General features: G+C 35.6%; 3 protein-coding genes across 4 annotated transcripts; all 3 read right to left on the reverse strand.

The window, feature by feature from the left end:
* Positions 1-161: 161 nt before the first annotated feature.
* On the reverse strand, positions 162-4,414 carry CPN60ALPHA2 (TCP-1/cpn60 chaperonin family protein). Its single transcript, XM_021431060.1, has 10 exons — positions 4,276-4,414; positions 3,789-3,962; positions 3,531-3,705; positions 2,938-3,059; positions 2,632-2,839; positions 2,396-2,541; positions 1,951-2,257; positions 1,314-1,564; positions 997-1,197; positions 162-814 (listed from the first exon to the last, which is right to left on the reverse strand). The coding sequence occupies exons 2-10, from the start codon at positions 3,843-3,845 to the stop codon at positions 527-529; spliced, it is 1,755 nt and encodes a 584-aa protein (XP_021286735.1). The 5' UTR covers positions 3,846-3,962; positions 4,276-4,414; the 3' UTR covers positions 162-526.
* Positions 4,254-7,112, reverse strand: LOC110418365 (Single hybrid motif superfamily protein). The gene is made up of 3 exons (XM_021431063.1): positions 6,879-7,112; positions 5,216-5,475; positions 4,254-4,714 (listed from the first exon to the last, which is right to left on the reverse strand). The coding sequence occupies exons 1-3, from the start codon at positions 6,955-6,957 to the stop codon at positions 4,586-4,588; spliced, it is 468 nt and encodes a 155-aa protein (XP_021286738.1). The 5' UTR covers positions 6,958-7,112; the 3' UTR covers positions 4,254-4,585.
* Positions 7,113-8,608: 1,496 nt separating this feature from the next.
* On the reverse strand, positions 8,609-10,608 carry LOC110418333 (small ribosomal subunit protein uS19m-like). 2 transcript variants are annotated; one of them, XM_089783841.1, is made up of 3 exons: positions 10,341-10,606; positions 9,910-10,252; positions 8,609-8,864 (listed from the first exon to the last, which is right to left on the reverse strand). In XM_089783841.1, exons 1-2 carry the CDS (start codon positions 10,528-10,530, stop codon positions 9,960-9,962), a joined length of 483 nt encoding a protein of 160 aa, XP_089639967.1. In that variant the 5' UTR covers positions 10,531-10,606; the 3' UTR covers positions 8,609-8,864; positions 9,910-9,959. The 2 variants fall into 2 exon arrangements, with proteins under 2 accessions (XP_089639967.1, XP_089639968.1); XM_089783842.1 differs by lacking the exon at positions 8,609-8,864 and adding an exon at positions 8,885-9,679 and having other exon boundaries at positions 10,341-10,608.
* Between the last annotated feature and the right edge of the window lie 11,734 nt (positions 10,609-22,342).

Here is a 22,342-nt window from a genome sequence, read left to right on the forward strand (position 1 = left end):
CTGCTACTGTTACAAGTCCCTGGACTCATGGAAGTGGTAAGACATTAGTAGTTCCAGAGCACCGACAGAATACAGCATACCCCTCAATACATTATTGGCTAGGCTGTGCAGTAATTGGTATCAAAACTAGTTCATCAAAATTGACAAATCCAATACATCAGTTAAGATAAATTTTACAGAACAGCTAACTAAATTTCACAGAAGGAACATATTGGGCTGCCAGCTGCAGGAGAGGCAGGAAAAGGGTGGAAAGGGGCCTAGGAGGGACTCAGGAGGCAGAATGAGGAAAGTGAAGGCCCGCCCTGATTTAATCCATGAACAAAAAGATTTAGTGTTACAAGTACTGTAATTCAGTACACTCATTTAGGCTATAAATGTTAAGGCGCACGTTTCCATTTTGGCTCAAAAACCAAGCAAACTGGAATCACAGGCTTGGTTGCAACCATTGCAAAAACAGCTTGGTGGCTTCTGTCTTGGCTACTTCAGCTTTCATCTACCTGTATTGCTTTCTACTCTTACCTTTTCTTTAAGGAGTTATTCCTGGGACATGAGGGACAGGTGGCTTGGGCTTCTTTGTTTTCTCCACCATTATAGCTTGAGTAGTTAGAACTATCCCAGCAATAGAGACAGCATTTTGTAGGGCAAACCTTGAAACTCGACAAGGATCTACAACTCCAGCATTGATAAGATCTTCGTATCTTCCGGACATTGCATTATACCCTATTTGCCAATCACACATTCTAGTCTTCTCCACAACAACATCTCCATCAATGCCTGCATTAGTTGCAATTACTTTTGAAGGTGCAAGGAGTGCCTGCAGTTATCAAACAATTGTTAAAATTTAATCCTTTATAAACTACAAAAGTAAGCATTAAGCAATCTAATAACACTAAATTGAAAAAAGGAAGAAACAATAAACTCAAAGACTTTAATTTTAATATATATAAACAGACAGTTGACTCCAACATATAATATCTTAAGGGATAAGATGTATACTTTTGCTACAACATCGGCACCAATCCGTTCATCTGAGTCTTCCATAGAATTCTTTATCATGTGAATCTGCTCTGAAAGATGTATATAAGTGGCACCACCACCGGGTACTATCCCTTCATCCATGGCAGCAAATGTGGCATTCTTTGCATCTTCAATTCTTAGTTTACGATCTTCAAGTTCCATCTCAGTATGTGCTCCTACCTACAGTTAAGATGCACATTGTTTAACCAAGTTGAAGCAGGAGGAGTTGTGGGAATAGTAAAACATTTAATCCTGCCTTTCTATCTCAGTGTCTGCTATTTGTCATGGTTGCAAACCTTAATGATTGCCACACCACCAGAGAGTTTAGCAATTCTTTCCGAGAGCTTTCTTGACATGTATGCACTATCAGTCTCAGCTAGATCCTTTTTGATCTGCATAATTCTTGCCTGGATTTCAGCTTTAGTAGAAGGATCAGCAACTATGGTTGTGGAATTACTTGTTATAGTCACTTTTCGTGCAACACCAAGCTGATCAGACGTTGCACCAGCAAGTGTCAGTCCCAAATCTCCCGAAAGAAAATCAGCCCCTAATGATGTAGAAGATGTCAGTTTGCCAGCATATAAAACTGAATGCAACTTTGAAGAACCACTCGTCATAGTGCAATGTATATAAAACAATCTCCATAAGCATATCAAAGAGACATTCATACTTTCAGATGATAAAATGAGGCACTGGAGAAATTTAGGGGAATTCAATGTCTAAATTAGACAATATAATAATGAAAAGGGAAAAGTAGTATGTAAAACACAACACTGCACCCAGATGAGATTTCATATAAAATCTTTTGTTAAAGAAGACACAGCCGATCATCTGTGGAATTATATAAAGCATATATGAAAAAGAAGTTTGATTATAGAAGACATGGCTGATAATCAGTGGATTTGTATAAAGCCTGCATAAAAGCTAGTTAACCTGTCATAAGGGCAATATCTTGCAACAGGGCTTTCTTTCCCTCCCCAAATCCTGGACATTTGACAACAGCAACATTAAGTACACCTTGCATTTTGTTCACAACTAGTGTTTCCAGTACTTGCATGGAGATATCCTCAGCAAAGACGAGCAACGGGACACTCAGTTGCATAGTCTTTTCTAGTAAAGGAACAATTTCTTTGACAGTTGAAATCTTTTGATCAGTTACAAGGACTTTAGCATTGTCAAACTCCACAAGAGACTTATCCTGATTTGTTATGAACTGTGGTGACATATATCCCTTGTCAATCTGCAAATAGCAAATATTAAATCTAAGACTAAATAACATTTCAATTTTAGCGAAAATATAACTTGTGATGTTATGCACAAATCAATGGTTTCTTTTAGAACTTCTAAAGTACTGGCCAGCAAGAGTCAGCTTTACCACCTTCATTCCTTCTTCAATTATCACAGAGGTTTCAGAGGATGAGGATGACTCAACAGAAATTACTCCATCAGGGCCAATCTTGTCTATAGCTTCAGCAATCAACTTCCCAATAAATTCATCATTACCAGCAGAGATTGAAGCCACAGCTGTGAAAAGAATGAAGAGTTCCAAATTAGCAATTTTTCCCAAAAGTGTACAATTCATTGAGCAAATCCATATGAAACATAATTGACAACCTTTTATATCGTCCCTCCCTTTCACTGGAAAACTTTTCTTCTTCAGGGCCTTGACCAATTCTTTTACAGTCTTATCCATTCCCTTTTTCAGAGAAACAGGATTAGCTCCAAAAGAAACTGCCAACAACCCAGACTTGATCAAGGCTCTGGCTAAAATGATTGCAGTGGTAGTACCATCACCAGCCAAATCATTCATTTTACTTGCGACCTGCATTCAGGCACATAAAACTTACATGTCTCTCCTTGTTTATTTCCCAAAATAAATCATACAAGCTTAGGGAGGAAGATCTAGCAACCATGAATGACCTCTTGAATTAGAGTTGCTCCTGCATTCTCAATTGTATCGGAAAGCTCTATAGCCCGAGCAATGGTGACACCATCATTAACTACTTTCAGTGTCTCAGACTCACAAAGAACAACATTGCGTCCTGTATGGTTCACCCAAAATCGATTAGCAATTCATATTAAGTATGCAGTACCGCCCATATTAATGAAACTGAAATTCCACATCTTTAAGATATATCCTTTCTTCATTTGGTTCGGCATCATAGGCAGTGCAAAGCATGCTAAGTCTTGTCTAATGCCCAAAAGGCATAAAGGCTTCACACTAAAGGAAGCATTTTTATAGGATATATCAGACAAGTCCTGAGGTCAACATTTGATTTAAGAAATAATTACACAAAGAAAAATACTTGAGCATTACTAGAAAGGTAAAAGATTCTATCTTTAAGCACCCTTTAACTAAAGCATTCCCTCTGATGATGTAATTACAACTTCCAAAATCCTTGTAATCCTGTTTGAACCTCTTCTCAGGAAGCAACTATAACTCAACGAAATTGAAAAGAAAGGAAGAGAGCACCAAATTGAAGAAAAAGGCAAAAGCAAGAAGGGCCAAGTACCTCGAGGTCCCAGGGTGACAGAAACAGCATCAGCCAGCTTATCAATCCCAGCTTGTAATGCCTCTCTGCAATCTTTCCCGAAAGATATCCTCTTTGGACCAGCTCTCACCACCAAACTCCTAACTATCAGCGGTTTTCTCAACAGCCCTCTTCCTCTTCTACTCCCATCAAAGTTCTGCAACGGTACCCACGTCATCATTGAACGTAAACATGCGTAGAAGAAAGAACAGGCATAATTAGAGAGGCAGAGAGACTTACAGTTGCAGAGAAGAAAGCAATTTGAGGGATTAGAGAAAGTGAGGACGAGACAGACATATTCCGTGGCTCTTCCAGGTTTCAGAATTTTAGGCTCGGAGCCTTGAGAGGCTTTAAAAGGGTTTAAGAAATGGTGAACGAGACTCGGGCGAGTCCAATAACGAGTCCGGCGCCCATCTAAAACAATTCATAAATATCAGAAAAGCCTCAATCTCATGGAATAATTAAAATTATAATACAAAGGGTCTTCGAAATTAACTTTATATTAGAATAATAATTCTGCAACACTGTGCAAAAACATTACTCGCTATGCATTATACTAAGTATTGCACAAACGAAGTATTTCCTTGTGCTGCTTCTCTCATCGTCTTTTAGCTGCCATCATTTGGATAAGGTATTCGTTATCTTTTAAATAACGTATTCTGAATTTTATTATTTGATAAGATACTCGAACATTGTATAAGCAAGTAATCAATATTTTGCCTTTTACCTCAACTTGTTTAATCGTTAATGAAGCATCTTGTAAAATGCTGACCAGCACCATTTCCATCACCAAAACCCAAATTTGCCATACAAGTGATAGATAAATCACTTCCAAACCAAAAATCATTATTACTTGATCTAAGCTTTAAGAAAACATGACACCCAAATCAAAACCCAAGCTAGGGGGGCACGAAGGTATATGGTCTGATTGAAACATCAACAAGAAAGCTACATTTCTCAACCAGTTGGCTTCCCGGATGTAGCTATTATCCCTCTCTGCATAGCATCCCTCTCAGCAAAATGGCCAGGGCATCTGGTCAGTGCTTTGAATCTTCTTCCTCGCAGAACTTGGAGTATTCTTCTGAGCCCATCAAGTTCTTTAACTCCCCGGCGTCATTCATCTCAACCTTTATGATCCATCCATTCTCATAAGGACTTGAGTTAACCTGAACAAAGATTGCAGATGGTAAGCAAAAGTGAATATAACTAAAATGATGCCCTATACAGCTATTAAATGACATATTTATAACATACAAATGATCGTTTAAGACTGTCGCTCATTGCAAATCGGTTGTCATAGTGACTCAGGTAGGTAGGTAAAGGTAGCTAAGCTCAGTAAACAAGTGAAAAATGAAGCATGAAGATTTGGGGTGTTTGACCAAAGTTTTGGATAGGAGCAATTAACAGGATGTTGGTTCTACCATCCTCAAGAAATGGAAAAATGGAACTTCAGAGGCATAGATGTATGGCATAACACAGGCATCCTGGCAAAGACACAAATAATAAGGTGCATGCTCACAAGCACACACATAAAGGAGGACAGTTCATGTGATGCAAATAAAAAACCAGCTCAGAAGGCACACTTGCCCAACTAGTATAATTGAATTAAAAGAAAAAGCAAGAAAAAAATCGAAAGAAATAGTATAGGATAGGATACAAGTGCTAACCAAAGCAGGAGAGTTGCTGAGCTCTTCATTAACTTCAACCACTTTTCCTGAAACAGGAGAATTAACATCACTGGTAGCCTTGACACTTTCAACTGCACCAAAACTGTCACCTTGCTTTACAGTAGCTCCCACTTCAGGTAATTCAACATACACAACATCACCTAAATGATCTTGAGCATGATCAGTTATACCAATTGTGGCAGAGTTACCATTAACCTTCACCCACTCATGAGAATCAGCATATTTTAGATCGTTTAAAACTGCAGGAATATAGAAGAGAGGCATTAGCTGCAGTAACATGAACAACAATTAACAAGGGAAAATAGATCAAGTAGCTGCAACTCTAGACATAAATAAAACTGCAAATTGCAGCTGATCACGGGAAATAAATGACCTTTTCATAGAACATACTTACAATAAATATCATAATGATATTCATCATGTACTTAAACAAAATACTCCATTAAGGACTTGTGCTCTTAGATGCTTTCTTGCTCTTATCAACAAACAATGAATCATCCTTCCATAGAGAGCAAAGTTTGAAGTTACGTCATGGTGAACACAGTCACATTCTGCTAAGGGTTTTCAATTCCAGATGTAAAGCTCAACGATACAGATAAGTCACCACTGTACTATAAAATTCAGAAGTTCATAGGTCTAAGATAACAGATAATATACACACCACAGGTTGAGGACAGAAGCAACCATCCAAGAATATCACTTAACTCTGTTTAACAACAGACAAAACCTAACGGCTATGGGAATGTATAGCATGATGAATCATTTATAAATATGAGGGATAGATAAATAATCCAATCTATATGCGTTACACCCCATTAATCAGTTGTCAGCTACACCAACCCTTGCTCTCAGTTCTATTTGTTGTGTCAAACCAACAGCTGATATTAAGAAAAGTGAACTGCACAAAGGGATGAAAGTGGTTATTGGAAATAGTGCATACAAAGGTGCATATAAGTTTCAGTTGGTTGCCCTGCCATTTCCTGGTTTTGTGAGAATTTATTTTTCATCTCCAAATAAGGGAATGATCGGGACAATTTCTAACATCATTATTCTCATGAGCATCGCACCATGATCAACCACCTGCACCAATATTTGCCAGCTGCCATTATTCCCTCCGCCACACCGACTGTCATTACCACCTGACTCCCCTCACTCCTAATACTCTAGTGTCAAGTATTAAACATGTTTCTAACTCTACAAATGCTCTATAGAGAACAAAAATGAAGGCTTTAGGCTCCTTTCTTAATCTCTAGAACGTTTTCTAAAATCAAAATCGAGAGAAAAAATGTATTAACTCCGAATCTATGACTACACATGATTGATCAGGAACGAAATCCTAGATTAGGCAAATTTGGGGAGACATATATCTATAATAAAACAGAAATCTAAAAACTCTAACACTATGCATTAGCATAAGAGAAGAACAACCCAATAAATTAAAAATCAAATCTTTTTTCCGTAAAGGTAAAATCTTCGATCAATCACAAAAGTGAGATCCTAATTTCCATCAACACCCAGAAAACCGTTTTCCCGTATCAGTATCCGCATGATCATTACACAAACATAAGAAACCATGAAAGCAATAAAAAGAAGACAGACATAGAGTGCGAGAAGAAAAGTAAAGTGTGGGTAAATGGCTTACCGGTAGAAAACCCTCTATGGAACACAGAGATCCTGAGGTAAGAAGCCGCCCTTGAAGCCCACAACATTCTTGAAGCCATTCTAATGTAAATCTCAAACAGCAACCAACCCTCAACTCTAGCAGATTTGTACTTGTACGTGTTGTGTGAGTGGTAGTGTTATGTTTCAACACAAAGTGCAAGCTGATTCTCTGCTAAGTGGGTGCAACTATAGAGTTTTGTTTTGTTTTGCTTTTATTATTATTATTATTTTATAGAGTACATATTTTAGGGGGGTTGGTGGGTGTATTTTCCTTTAATTTTTATTTTAGTTTTTCTTTATATCATTGGGTAAGGCCGTGATTATTGTAACTCTAGTTTACATGAGAAACAAATATTGGCAATATATTAGGCAATAAATAAGGAACAGTGGGATCTTTGAGGAAAAGTGGAAACAAAGAAAGGGCGTAGATGGTTAGCGGGTCAATGTGTCAACAAACCCACTTGTCATGTTGGGAGGTCGGTAGGAGCTGCCTCTGCCCTCGGCTCATTGGATGCCTTCTGCCTCACACTTCATCGCTTCTCCTGCTGATTTATGCTTTCGTTCAAATATTTAGTAAGATTATTAGGAACGTGCATTCGACCAATTCAACCGATTGAATTCATTAGGAATGTATAGGAACGCATGTTACATCAATTATCGATTTGATCAATTGAATTTAAATTGATTTTAATATAAAAAAAATAAAATTACATTCTCTACAATATATCTAATTAAATTATATTATAATATTTATTTTATAATAATCTATTACAATGTAAGATTACAATGTAATTATATTATAATAAAAAATATAATATAATTACAATATAAAATTAATACAATCACATTACATTACTCTATATAATGTTATTAAAAATATTTTTACTCTCTAATTTTATTACTTTATTAAAAATATTTTGTAATGTTATAATTAAAATAAAAAATATTAAAATAAAATATAAAAAATTAAAATTTATATAATATTAAAAAAAGTAAAATAAAATATATAATATTAAAAATTATATTAAAGAAATAAAAATAAAATATATAAAATTATAATAAAAATAAAAATAAAATATATAAAATTATAATAATAAAATAATAAAATATATAAAATTATAATAATAAAAAAATAAAATATATAACATCAAAAATATATTTAAAAATAATATTATATAAAAATTAATAATAATAAATATAAATATATTAAATTTATATTTTAATAAATAAAAATAATTTTAAAAATTAACATTACATTTTCAATAAAATTTTTATAAATAATATTATCTTCTCTACATTTTAATTATTATTTTACTTGTATATCAAATATTGTTGATAATATTATTTTTTCTACATTCATATTACTTGCAATCACATTACCTGTAATCACATTATATTGTAAAATACCGAACGCCACTTTATTGCCACCTTATTAACAATGTATAGAGGTCGAATGATTGAATTTACTAGGAATGTGTATTAAGTCAAACATCAATTCGATCTATTGAGCTTATCAACTTGAACGATTGAACTTATTAAGAATGTACAAGGATCAATCCATTGAATTTATCATCAATGTATTCGATCAATCATCCATTTGGTGGATTTTACTCTTCAGGAATCTGCATACAAGCAGCAACATGTCCTGATAATTCTACCAATCATAAAAACATTTTCTTTCTATTGTTAGCAGCAATTCACATAGTAGAATTTGAGAACATCAATTTTATTGCCAAATCAACCTGCGTGGACCATGAAAACATCCCAACTTTTGCTTCTCAAATGATACTTTTGATCAGTATATTGTGAGAAAGGATAACTTAAAAAATATGCTAACTTTGGCCAACTGACCAAACAAAATCTTACAATCATGTAACAAATGAGACCTTAAAACCATTTTCTTCCTTTAATTGCTTGAACAAGGTTTCATCAAATCAAGCCGTTCTCTGGAATAATACTTCCCTTCCTGGAAAACAAGACAAAGGAGCGAAAAACTCACCATCCAGCAATTGAAAACATAACATAGACAGCATGGACATTTCCTCTTGACAACTCAACTATGACAATCTAATAGACAAGCAAAACGGAAAAGGAAGAAAATAGAGAGATTGAGTCTTTCATGTCACTAAATGAACAACAGAAATTAATTGCATAAATGAAGCTGCCTATTGTCTTAAGCCTCAACATTTTCTTGATCTAGCGCCTTAATACATGAGAGTCAAGTAAGTAATGATGGGAGTCTTTGCTGATCACATAGGCAAGTGCATTTTGAACTGAGAGCAACTTGTAAAAGTACGGATATAAATTATATTGCATGGCGATCAACGGTTATGAAAGTAGGATTAGCATAATCTTAGAATACAAAGACCATATCATCATACTAATGTCTCGCAGGCAGCCATCTAAAAGCTTTCAGATTTCTACATTAACCCATAATTCAGACTGGTTTTTTTGGCTGTTCTGGTACGTCCTACTTCAAATGTACTTATACCACCCGCTCTAATTCCAATACGACAAACACTTGCTTTCAACATTCAAGCTCCTACTCAACCATGACAATCTAATGTAAAAGAAAATGTGTTTTTTCCTCATACCTCAGTACAAAGAATGTACTAATGTCTTGTTGGCAGCCATCCAAAAACTTTCAGATTTCTATATAAACCAGGAATTTCAGACAGGTTTCCTTGGCTGTTCTGGTATGTCCTACTTCGACTTCGAGTGTACTTATATCACCAAATTGAATTCCGACACAATGAACACTTGCTTTCAACATTCAAGCCCCTAGTCAACCATGACAAGCTAATGTAAAAGGGAGAAACTTGGGAGATGTAATTTCCTCATTCCAAACAGTAGAACAGAAATCATAAACAAAATTTGTGATCTGATTATCATCCTAATACCTCCCATATACACCCTAAAACAAACCTCAACCAAAATCAACAACATTTCATTTTACTGGGAAGATTAACTAATTAAGACCAATTAAGAATAATTAGGCCGCAAAATCTTACCGAACTGGGATTGTCGATTTCGGGGTGGGGCAAATGCAGGGGTCAGACATTTACTTCTTGCCCTTCTTCTTTGCAGGTTCTTGTTTGGTTCTCAAATGTTTCCTTTTCCGAGTCAAAGCAAACTCTCCAAACTTATGACCAACTTTGCCTTCGTTAATCTTGCAACGAACAAAAGTTTTCCCGTTGTAAATCCGAACAGTCTGGTTCACGAATTCCGGCAAAATCGTAGATCTACGCGACCAAATTTTCCGATTGGCTAAAAGATCTTTGTTCTTCTTTATTTTTGACAAAAATGCATCCACAAATGGAAGCCTTGCTGATCGTTGTCGCGTATTGGACGAAACTGAAACGAAAATTCCCATCTTTAATTTACATTTAATAAAAAAATTATAAAAAAAGAAAAAATTGGAATCGAATGAGAATGATAATACCTGAGGATGAGGAACAGAAAGTTCTGGAAAATTGTGAGAAGATCGTCAAGGCATTGAGGTTTTCCCGTGTGCTGGAAATTGAAAGATTGGCTTTTGGAATCAAAGTTGAGTTATTTTTCAGAGGAAAAGAAGAAGAAGAAGTCGATTGGAGGTTGAAAGCTTGGCGTAGAACCAAGAATTTCCCTCTCATTTTCCTTTCCTTTTCCTTTCTTTCTCTTCGATTGTCTACTTTCCGACTATCTTTCTCAGGGAGTTATCGGGGGTAGGGTTTTTTCGCCCTTTGAAAGGGGTTTGGGTCCCGAAAACAAATAGTTTGAAAGGCCCAGAAAAAATATAGATTGGAGCCCATCTACATATTAATGGGCCTTGACTCAGGCATTTAGGCTGGGAAATGGGCCCACAAAGATGGGTTCACCATTGCTATCCAAATCCATTTGCAAAGTTCTGGTATAATAGATTTGGACTGACCTAAAGACAGAAAAAAGATGGTAGCATGGTTATAATATCACCAGATTTTTAATTAAAAAAATATATTTTATATTTGTTAAGTGGAGAAATTTTTTATTTATAAGTTTAAGAATTATATCATAACTTACTAATATGAGATACGTAATATTTTACTTCACTCATCATACAACATCCTCGTTATATTAACTCTTTTACTTTGTAACACTAAAATTTAATTTTAAAATCTTTACCCAAACTTCCCCTTACTTTTACCCTTTAATCCTAGTCTAAATGGCATGATCTACCACTATGTTGGTGTTATATGCCAACTTTGTAACTTTGGTTTCAATCAACTATAGATGTGGCTGTTCTGAGCTGAAATCCGAAGTAAGAGAAACAGCTAGGACCCATAGAGGCCCAAGTAATCAGTGATCTCAAAAGTGACATTCGTGCATGGCATTACGTTAAATCAAAAGTGAACAATGAATTTAAAACCGACGATGTCCACATTGAGCAGGCAGATAGCAAAACACCCCAGTCGTCTAAAGTGGTCATCATTTGCTGCCGGGGCAGTCGACCGAGGGAAGCCTTCTCTCCGTTGGGACTAAGCTGTTGATCTCTTCATGAGAAAGGATCCACGGTTTTTTTGTTATCTTCTATAGGGCTGGAGTTATTGTCTATTCTTTACCTATTGCTTCTGTGTTTATTTTCTGAGGGACATGTTGTTCCTTTTTCTTTAATTTCTAAGTGCTATTTCTGTAAATCTTCACTAGAGAATGCATCATCAAGTGCTTTCAGGAGTGTACCTGCTCAATAATTTGAACTGTGAGACTTTTTATAGCTACTTAATTAATACAAATGGACTTTGTTTGAGTAAAAAAAATTGTGTAGCAGTCCCTCTGGCCCTCCGCAATGCCAGCTGTCCCGAAAACTCTATGAAGCTGCACATCTTAACATCCTATAAATCGAGAGGTCATTCCAACTAGGTGGCAAAAAGCAGAGAGTAAAAACCAGTAACAGATGCAAAAATAAAAAAGTAAAGAGACAAACGAATGGTTGGGAAACATGAAAAGTCTGGTGTACCTGGTGTGATAGTCGGGATGTAAGATGTGATACTGATAGTTGTGATGGTGGGGCAATGATGTTTCGAGGGACAGAATCGAATGTGGAATATGGGTTTCTTTGTCATTATCTGATCCTTGTGTCGTTATGTAAAAACGGAGTAATCTTTGAAGAAAAAGTTTGAGACAGTGAACAAGTCTTTGATATATTTCGCAAAGTTAAGGGTCATGTGGGGGCACAAAGCCATATGTGTCAGCGCAAATTAACTCATAGCTGATATCTTGCAAAGTGCAAGTTTAGCAGTGAAACCTCCAAGAGGCAAGGTGTCAAAGAAATCCTCTCTGTGGATGTGCCCACTAAAGCAAAGAGAGTGAAACAGATATTGATAGCATTATACGAAAGGAGAAAAATATAGTTACGATTATGTTTTTTAGACCTATTGGTATTTCAGATTCTAACGATACAAGATTATCAACTATTAAAAAGACGTTTATTGTCTATGTTGCCTCCAAACGGGCACACATTCAATGTACCACTATTTGCATATAATCTCCTATAGCAGGGCGCCCACTGATCGAGAAACAAAATTATATTTCATGAACCATGGCATTTGGTACACTGCTAGGGATAGATAGAGATTAGATGGTACATATGCCTTGGACCCACACGTGATACAATTTGACATTCAAATGCCTTGCACCCACAGGCAACAATTTGACATACATATGCCTTGGACCAACAAGCCTGGATGGAAGGTATATGATTTTCATATCACTTGTCAGAACTTTATGGCTACAGTGATGTTTTTGTGTATTGATGGCTGAGTTGCGTTAAATATGCATTAAGCTTTTTCTTTTCAATCTTTTTTAAAGGCAATTAGCATGATCAAGGTCATTGTCCTTCACCAATTCACCTCATGGTGAATTGACTACTCTTGCTTCACAGCTATTGATATCCTAATAAACATGGATTATACATATTTCAATAACATATATAGGGGACTAAGATCTCTTATAATGACTGTATTATCTCATATATATAAACTTGAAGCTATAGTTAGGCAGCTCTTTCCATCTGCTATAAAAGATTAAAAGGGTTGCAAGATGTGTCACTGATATATCAATCTGCTCACAGCCACAACCAGCAGATCATGAAGGCATAGCCAACTCTCAACAACTCTCGAGCCATTAGCTATCTTCTCATATTTGAGGAATGTGACAGCAACGACACCAAGAGTGGTCCATCAAATGTGTGCTCGTGTTAGGTGCCGAGTCTAAACTGAACCTGCGAGTCATGTCTCGAGCCGTGACACTTGCATACGCCCTTTTGTGCACACCACTTCTACAAATGGTGGGGGTGTGTTACACATGCAAGGGACCATATGTGAATGGCTAAAGCACAAGGGCTTTTAGCTTTGGGTCCAAGGCAACAGTCCGTTCACATCTAGACGTAATCAATGGGGTCCAAGGCAGGTATATTACAAGCGATTCTCTTTCTTTTTTGTCCTTTGATTAGCCAGTATTTTATTAATGTTTAAAAATTAGATACTAAAGTGGGGATATTCCCAGTTGTCAGCCAGGCCTGCTGCGAGATTGCAGGTATGCTGGATTGCTTTGTATATGGCCAGATGAGATTTTGTTGGGATCGATGATTTTTTTTTTTTGATCAACAATACAGCTCCCACGAATAACAGCAAGCTGTAAATCAAATAACAAGACCCCCTGACCAAACTGATTCTCATCTAGCCGCTGATTTTGTTCTATGTCAAATATTTTGATAGGTAATTAACCCAAAGGCATGTTGGCCAAAATTATAGGTATTAAACTAATTAACATTCCTAGTTACTATGCATGCATATAGCACATCAGTTTAGAGAGAGAAAGAACAACACTTCTTTTAATTGCATGGAATTCGCAGTTAAGTTTGACTTTGGACTACTACTTTGAATTGCAAGGGTGCGTCCACATCTAAAGCGAGATGATTAACAGAAGAAAAAGCTTGATAATAAGCCTTTGGTCAATTTCAATCAATGTAATATTTATTTTTGTGGAAATTTTTTGGAAGATCTAGTTCATCATCTTGCCCTTTCAAAGTTGTCCACACCATCTTTGCAAAATCTAACAACTTTGAAATTGTGAGGTTTTGAAATGATGCTTTGAACAACTTTGAAAGTGTAAGGATGCAACAACATGATAAACTTAGTTTCACCCTCAGAAGTCCACACCTAAAGCAAGATTATTAACAGAAGAAAAAGCCAGAAATGATAATAAGCCTTTGGTCAATTTCAATATCAATGTAATTTTTATGGAAAAATACTTTGGAAGATGATGAACTAGACGTTTAGTTCATCATCATGCCCTTTCAAAGTTGTCCACACCATCGTTGAAATTGTGAGATTGTGAAATGATAAAGTGGACAACTTTGAAAGGGCAAGGATGGAACAAGTAGATAAACTTAGGTTCACTCTTAGTAGTCCACATCTAAACCAATATGATGAACAGAAGAAACATATTTTAGATCATGCCTGGATCGGACTTACATATTCAAACCGATGTTTGAATTATCTTTTCCATGATTCAGTTAAGGGTGAACTCAACAAGCCTTGGTGTTTTTAGGCCAAGATATTGAGTTCATGTAATAAGAAAGCAAAATGAGAGGTATATAATGTTCCAAACCTAGAAAAATAAGACACCCAGAAAACAAAAAGCCAACCCTCCGAACCTTTATCTTATCCGAAAACCAAAGCAGACATCATACAAAACAACTCAACAGAATCAAAGAAAACATCATAAAAAGCAAAATGATTCTTCAAAACTTATCAATAATCAAAACAATACAGCAATGGCCCTTAACACCACAAACTTGGGAGTGGAGTGGAAAAAGAAATTCTAAAAGAGGCTAGTTAATCATAAACACCTACCATTCATTATAATAATAATAATAATAAAGAAAAATTTTTTGGAAGATGATGAACTAGACGACTAGTTCATCATCATGCCCTTTCAAAGTTGTTCACAGCATCTTTGAAATTGATACATTGTGAAATGGTGCTGTGTACTACTTAATTTGAAAGGACAAGGATGCGACAAGATGATAAACTTAGGTTCACACACAGTAGTCCACTGCTAAAGCAAGATGATAAACAAAAGAAACATATTTTAGATCATGACTGGACTTACATATTTTTTTTCCCTATTTCTAGACGGACTGCCTCACTTCAATTCTGTAGAAATCCTCATTATCTTCTTTGGAAAGAGTAATCGTAGCATTCAGTCTGGACGCAGCAAAACGCTTCCATTGATCTCCATAGATGGAGAAATCGTTAGATCCTTCCTTCTTGCAAAAAAACTCCCATGTTTCTCCTAGACCACCCCTCACGTCCAAAATTGTATCACCTGCAGGCAGTGCTTGCCCATCATAATGAAACCTCAACTTTCTCTCGTGATATTTTGCAAGATTGATTTCGAAGATCCTCGCCATTTCTGCTCCGAAAATAGAAATAGATCAGTGAAGATGATGCTAATTTGAGAGGAGGAAGTGGGGGTGTGCCTTGGTGCCAAGGAAGGGAATGCGGAGGGTATTTGCAGTACTTGTTGGATGCTAAAAAGCTTTAATCATTTGGAACAGTATTCGTAGTTGGGGGTATGCCATTGCTTTGACTAATCTGTAACGTTCTATTAAGGAAATGGCATTACCATTAATCAAGTTGACCCTTCGCTTTTCTTATTTTGGGTGGGGTTTTTCATTTTCACTTCCCTTAAAAATTAAAAAGAAAAACATTAATCAATGCTTAATCACATTAAAAAAAACTTGTCGTTAATATTTTATTCTCTTAAATTTGATAAAAAATAGTGTATTAATTAAATGAAAATGTTTTTGAGTTTTAATTGCATATCTCAGGAGTCAAGATTGCCTATAGGAATTTTTCATGTCTTCTTTCAGTCTCCCTTTCATCTTTTTCTTAGGTCATCAGTTTAAAGACAAGGCGGTAAATTAAAGTATCACCATAAAAATAATCTTAAAAAAATGACAATAAATTCCATATATATAAAAATTATTTAATGCACTTCCATTTATAGAGAGTGAAGAAATTAAATTTGCAGACAGTTAATTAATATGATTATGATATGATATCAACTTAACTTGGAATTAGATAAAATTTTCTGTCACATTATTGTTAATTAACTATTTTTTACCTTGTTTTGGTGGGTTTCAGAATGCTGATGCCATTACCAAAAAGAAATCCATATACAGGCGGAAGTGGAATACATGAAATTAATGCGGATGGAAAAGATGAAGATAATCATGATGAATTTACCATAGTCTTGGGCTTTTTCTTTTCTTTTCTCTTTCTCCAAGAGGGTAGTGTTAGTTTCCAGAGATATGATTACGGGGAAATGGTGCAAGTTTGGAAGCGAGCATGCACGTGGTGCTGGGGTGGTTTAAGGGTCAATTAATTCGATTACAAGAATATTTTTATGATGCCAAATGCTTAGCTGAGTGCTGCTCTTTCAAATTCATACCATTTACCCTTTCGTTTGGGAATGGTAGATATGATTGTCGTTGCATGTCTCCTCATTCACATGCAGTGTACCCCTTAGTATTCAGAATGTGCTTGCCATTAAAAGATGGTCCCATTCTAGAAAGTAGTTGCTATTAGTTGCCAAATTGGTTCCCATCTGGGCTTGAATTGTTGTCACTTGCTAACATAAAAATTGGTAATAGCTGATAGAAAAATGATAAAGCAGGAAGAGTCAAATAAACCAGAAAAACAATAGGAAATTGAAAGATGAGAAAACGTGAAGAATAAAAATAAACTTTGTTAAGACAAACGTTTTTTACAATACTAAAGACTGAATAAATACTAGAAGATGAGATAATTAAAACATAAATTACTTGACTTAATTTATAAGGGAAAGTAACATTATATCTTATATTTGTATAATCGTGGCTTCATAATTTTAAGACTTTGTTACTAACCACCTCACTTTATTAGGACTCCACTATGCGACTAACAACTCCCATTTTATTAGGACTCTACTAATTAGAATTAGACTCAATCTTCAACAATTCTCCCACTTGAAGACATGATTGCATCATTTGAACAACGAACTGCTTCAAGACCCAAAGAATCTTCAATCTATTAAACTTCTCTTTTATCACAGACTTAGTCAACATGTCTGTAGGATTCAAGTCTGTATGAATTTTCTTCAATCACATCTCTAACGAAATGATAACGAACATCAATGTGTTTTGTACGTGAGTGGAAAGCTGGGTTTCTAGCCAAATGAAGAGCACCTTGGCTATCACTGTTAACACAAATAATCTCTTGTTGTTTCATCATCAATTCCTCAAGAAGCCTTTGCAGCCATATAGCTTCTTTGCAAGCATGTGTTGCTGTCATGTATTCTGCCTCCGTTGTTGATAAAGCCACAACTGATTGTAGTTTTGATTCCCAGCTGATTGCTCCTCCTGACATGGTAAAAACATAACTGGTAGTAGACTTCGTTCTATCTTTATCTCCTGACATGGTAAGCTGTCTTGTATCTGTCCGTTAAACACCATATCATCACGGGAAAGTCACAAGGATCACACAATGCCATAAAAGATCATTTTTCAAAAATTCATGCTATCATAATTAGAAATCAGGTCGTTCCAAAAATTAAAAAATTCTCCAACATTATAGGATGCTGACCACCACCTAATTTCCCATTCAAGACATCGAACATTCCAAATTTTCCAACTTTCAACATATTTAAAGAATAGGTGATTAATAGATTCCTCTTTTCTCGTTCAAGATGACTTCGTTCCTTGGCCCTCGAAACTCGAAAGTGTCCTTAAGGTTGCCCCACACATCACACCATAATCTTCCTATTTGCTCCCCATTGAAGAGCCCATGATTGAGCATTAAGGACGAGCTTTAACATTGCATCGCTCCAAGATACAACCCCAAATGCAAAGACGCCATACCCATGGGTAGCTAAGGGGAACATGATTGCAACCTGCAAAGATCATTTTCGCACCAACTCCTGTCGAGTCCACCTTTTCTAGTTAAAGATGGCTTCGTTCCTTGACCCCGAATGTGTCCTTAAGGTTGCCCCACACATCACATCATGATCTTCCTATTTGCTCCCCATTCAAGTGCCCATGATTGAGCATATTAAGGACAAGCTTTAGCATTCCATCATTCCATAATACAACCCCAATTGCAAAGGCGCGATACCCATGGATTAGCTAAAAAGGGCATGATTGCAACAGTCAACATCATTTTCGCACCAAGATTGGAACTGCATGATTTATTCCCCGGTAAGGTAGATAATGATGCAAATAAAAATGACAATATTTAAAAAAAAATTTAAATTATTTTAAAAAATTTAAATAATTCATTAATACTTTTATTTTAAATCAAATAAATTTTTATATTTTTATTTTAAATCAAATCAACTTTTATGATTAATAATTAATTTAATTAAAATATCATTTATTATTTTATATTACGTGACATACTGATATAATGAATAACAACATATTTTTTTTAATTACCAACTCGCAAAATGCTGCATGGCCATCTGTCATTTGAAGATGTCTTAATTTACGCAATTTCTTTCCATTTATTTGCATTCTTTGGGATGAATCAATCGAATTACCAAAAAAAGAAAAGTCTTAATCATGTATTTATATTAGTGGTTGGAATATTACAAGATTTTATTGCTGATATTCTCGACCAATTACATATTGTCCCCCTTTTAACTATGTAAATTAATAATAATTATGTAATGCAAACAATAATAGTAATAATAATTCAATGCAGTTTTTAACAAAAAAATATTAATTTAATCAAGTAGGATCTTCTTATTTACAAAAAGATGACGTTGCTAAATCTATGACAGATACTAATCCAATTTTCAGTATTATTTTGTTTCTTTTGTGTTTTGGTTTTTACTTTAATTCAATTGTTATCTCATATTATAACAAAATTAAATTTTAATTACATTTTTTTAGACAACATATTGCTTTTGTATAGTGAAATCTTAGAAAGTACAGTTATTTAAAATTTAGATAAACCAGTATTTTATTAATGTTTCAAATTTAGATACCAAAGTGGATATCTCTTCACAGAAAAGATACCCCAAGTTAGACTATTTGTTAGCCATTCCTGCTGCGAGATTGCGGGCGCGCTGGATTGCTTTGTGTATGGCTAGACGAGATTTTGTTGGGATTATAAATGGTGGTTTCCTTTTTGTAGTGGAACGATTTAGGATGTTGTGTGACAGAGTGGGTCCGAGCATGACTTTCTGTACAGGTTGCAGATTAACAGGCAGACTTCTTAGTTACTATCCATGCATGCCATCATATTTTTTGTACACTTTTCTCATAAAATTTATACAAAAATCTACCCTTATGTGGAAGGAATGCACCTAACCCATGCAGGACATTAAACTTCCTATCAAAGCGAGTGTCGCATAAACAAAACAGAAACCAATAAGGCAAAAAGGGGGTTGCACAGGGGATTAAACTACCAATATAAACATTTACAAGCTCCCTAGGAAGTTACCAATAAATGCACAACATCATATTAATCAGCTGTGGGGAATGTAAAGTCCTTTTTAATAAGCCACCGTTTTTTTTATTTTCTAAGGTTGGGATTTTATTAGTGAGAAAACCTTGAAAGCAAAAGACTCCTTCTAAACATAAAAACTAGATTTGGACCAGTCAAATCAGTACAATAGAAAAATCAATTGCTCAAAAAGCAACTGGCAGCACCCCTAAGTAAGAACCTCAAAACCATGTTATAAAGCCCCTAAGAATAATAACAAAGAAAAGAAATAAAAGAAAAATCCATTTATTATTACGAAATTTAAATGAAAAAAAGAAGAGGTAATAAATTATGCAGATAACTTTATCAGATTTTCGAAGTCTTAACCATGAACTTGAACCCAACACTAAATTTCTGCAAACATCATTTTTTTTTTTTTGCAAAGCAATTTCTGTAAGCATCAAATCTCCTCCCCATTGGTCATTTCCTCGAATTAAAGCAGCACCCCATTGTGGTCCACAGGGGGAGAAAGAACAACCCCCTTTTTAATTGCATGGAATTCACAGTTAGGTTTGACCTTCGACAAAAGGAGCAGCAGGATGATACACTTTCCTATACCCTCAGCAATCCGCAACTAAAGCAAGATAATAAACAAAACATATTATTTCAAACCCATGTTTTATTTTTTAAAAAAAAAATTAGAGCTTTCGTTCCTGCAATGAAAGATAAAGAAAGCCACTATTTCTACAAGGAGACTTGATCGGTCATTCCCTCAAAAGAATAGGTAATGCTCACCTCAACGAACAAAGCTATATATTACTCACAAAAAATTGAACAACACAATGGCCCTAATTCCAAGCCATATTTGAATTATCTGTTCCATTATTCAGTCAAGGGTGAACAAGCCTTGGTTTTGTTAGGCCAAGATATTGAGTTCATAAGTAAGAAAGTAAAATGAGAGGAATTTAATGTTCCTCTCATTTCCAAGACAACACCAAAGCACCCCTAAAAAAACATTGACAACCCAGAAAACTTACAAACCAAAAAACCAAACTTCACATGGCTAAACAAAAGAAGACATCATAAAAAACAGCCCCATAGAATCAAAGAAGACATCATAAAAAGCTACAAAATAACTGCAGGAGAGTTGTTTTTCATCAGGCACCATGAGTCAATTCCAACCCTGATAACCTTCCAGGGCCAAAAATCCAAACAATACAGCAATGGTTCTAACACCAGATCAAACTGGGGAGTACTGCAGAAAAATTAGAAATTCTAAAATAGGCTACTTAATCATCATTAAAACAAAAACATCTACCATTCATTACAATAACCATAACTAAGAAAAGTCCATATTGTTGGTCAAGTACTCAAGCTTAGAAGAAAAAAAAAAGGTGAATAGATGAAACATATTCTTTGATCAGACTTTCAAAGTTTCTCAATCATGAATCAAGAAAAGAGCAAACCCTGACATTGGCATGAGAATGCCACTCTCTTCACCGGACAACATAGTACAAACGTGCGACCATTATATTCTTTCTTTTTTTCGTCTATTTCGAGACGAACTGCCATACGCCGATTCTGTAGAAATCCTCATTATCTTCTTTGGAAAGAGTGATCGTAGCATTCAGTCTGGATGATGCAAAATGCCTCCATTGATCTCCATAGATGGAGAAATTGTTGCTTCCTTCCCTCTCGCAAATAAAATCCCACCTTTCTCTTGGGCCATGCCTAACCTGCAAAATCACTATCTTACCTGCAGGTATTGCCCGCCCATCATAACGAAATGTCAACTTTCTTCTGTAATGACTTGCAAGAGTGATCTCAAAGATCCTTGCCATTTCAGCTCTGAAAATAGAAATTGGTAGTGAAGATGATGCTTTGAGAGGGGGACGTGGGGTGTGCCTTGATTAAAGTAACCGAATGGGGGGGGGTTGTGTATGTAGTAGTTGTTGGATGCTTAGTAGTTGGGGGTATGTGAATAAATGACTTTGTAACGTTTTAATAGTAGTTGATGCGACGTTACCTTACTTTGTGGAATTTTATTTTAGAAAAGTGAGTTTCATTAAATTTGAGGGAATGAATATTCACCTCTTGAGAGAATTACAACAACAAAAATGATGATTTTGAAGCCTCTGCTCATGACAAAAAGTGAGCATACCCTTAAAAATCATACAAACCCATGCTCAACCATTTTAGGGTGGTTTAATTTCCACATATTTTTATTCATCGAAATTTGGTCAAGATTGGAGAATAAAATGTAACTACCATCGCAATTCAAAGGGACCTTTGAGCTATACACATAGTTTGTCAATTCATCGAAATTTTGAGTAATCCAATTTTTCTGAATTTTGATGCTAGTTAGGTCCAAAGGGGCAATGCAATGCAGGGCTCTTTTTTTTCTTTTGGAAAGCTGAAATAGGAATTTCATTGTAGATCAAAGCAGAACCAGTGCTTACAAAGACCAAAAATAGCTGCGGTGATGGGACCTCCATACCACAAATGTAGATGGTATAGTGGTCACTACCTTCCAAAATGCCTCATAAGGAAGGCATCCCTATGCAAAACGGTATACCTTTCTGCACAGTATATAGTAAAAGAATTGAGTAACGAAGCAGCGTCACAGAGCTTGGCGTCAGCCAGAAAAAGCACCAGTAAGCAGCTCAGACATGAGACAACAGCCGAGACTATGGGCAACACTGCAGATGAAAACAGAGTACATTCTCCAATTAATCAACTCACACAATGCAGTGCTCTTTGAGCTATACACATATTTTATTCTCCAACCGTGACAAGATTTCGATGATATGCACCAACCTTTTTTAGGCTAAGCCTTTAATTTTGTCAACTCATCCAAATTTTGAGATATACACATAAGAATGATACAATGAAAGAGGACATGAAGAACAGTACAAACATTTTTGTGGGGTTTCGTATCTCTTTGCTTTTTCATTTC

This window comes from Theobroma umbraticum, unplaced genomic scaffold, assembly GCF_002168275.2.
Source record: "Theobroma umbraticum cultivar Fairchild unplaced genomic scaffold, ASM216827v3 scaffold_50.0, whole genome shotgun sequence".
Classification (NCBI taxonomy): domain Eukaryota; kingdom Viridiplantae; phylum Streptophyta; class Magnoliopsida; order Malvales; family Malvaceae; genus Theobroma; species Theobroma umbraticum.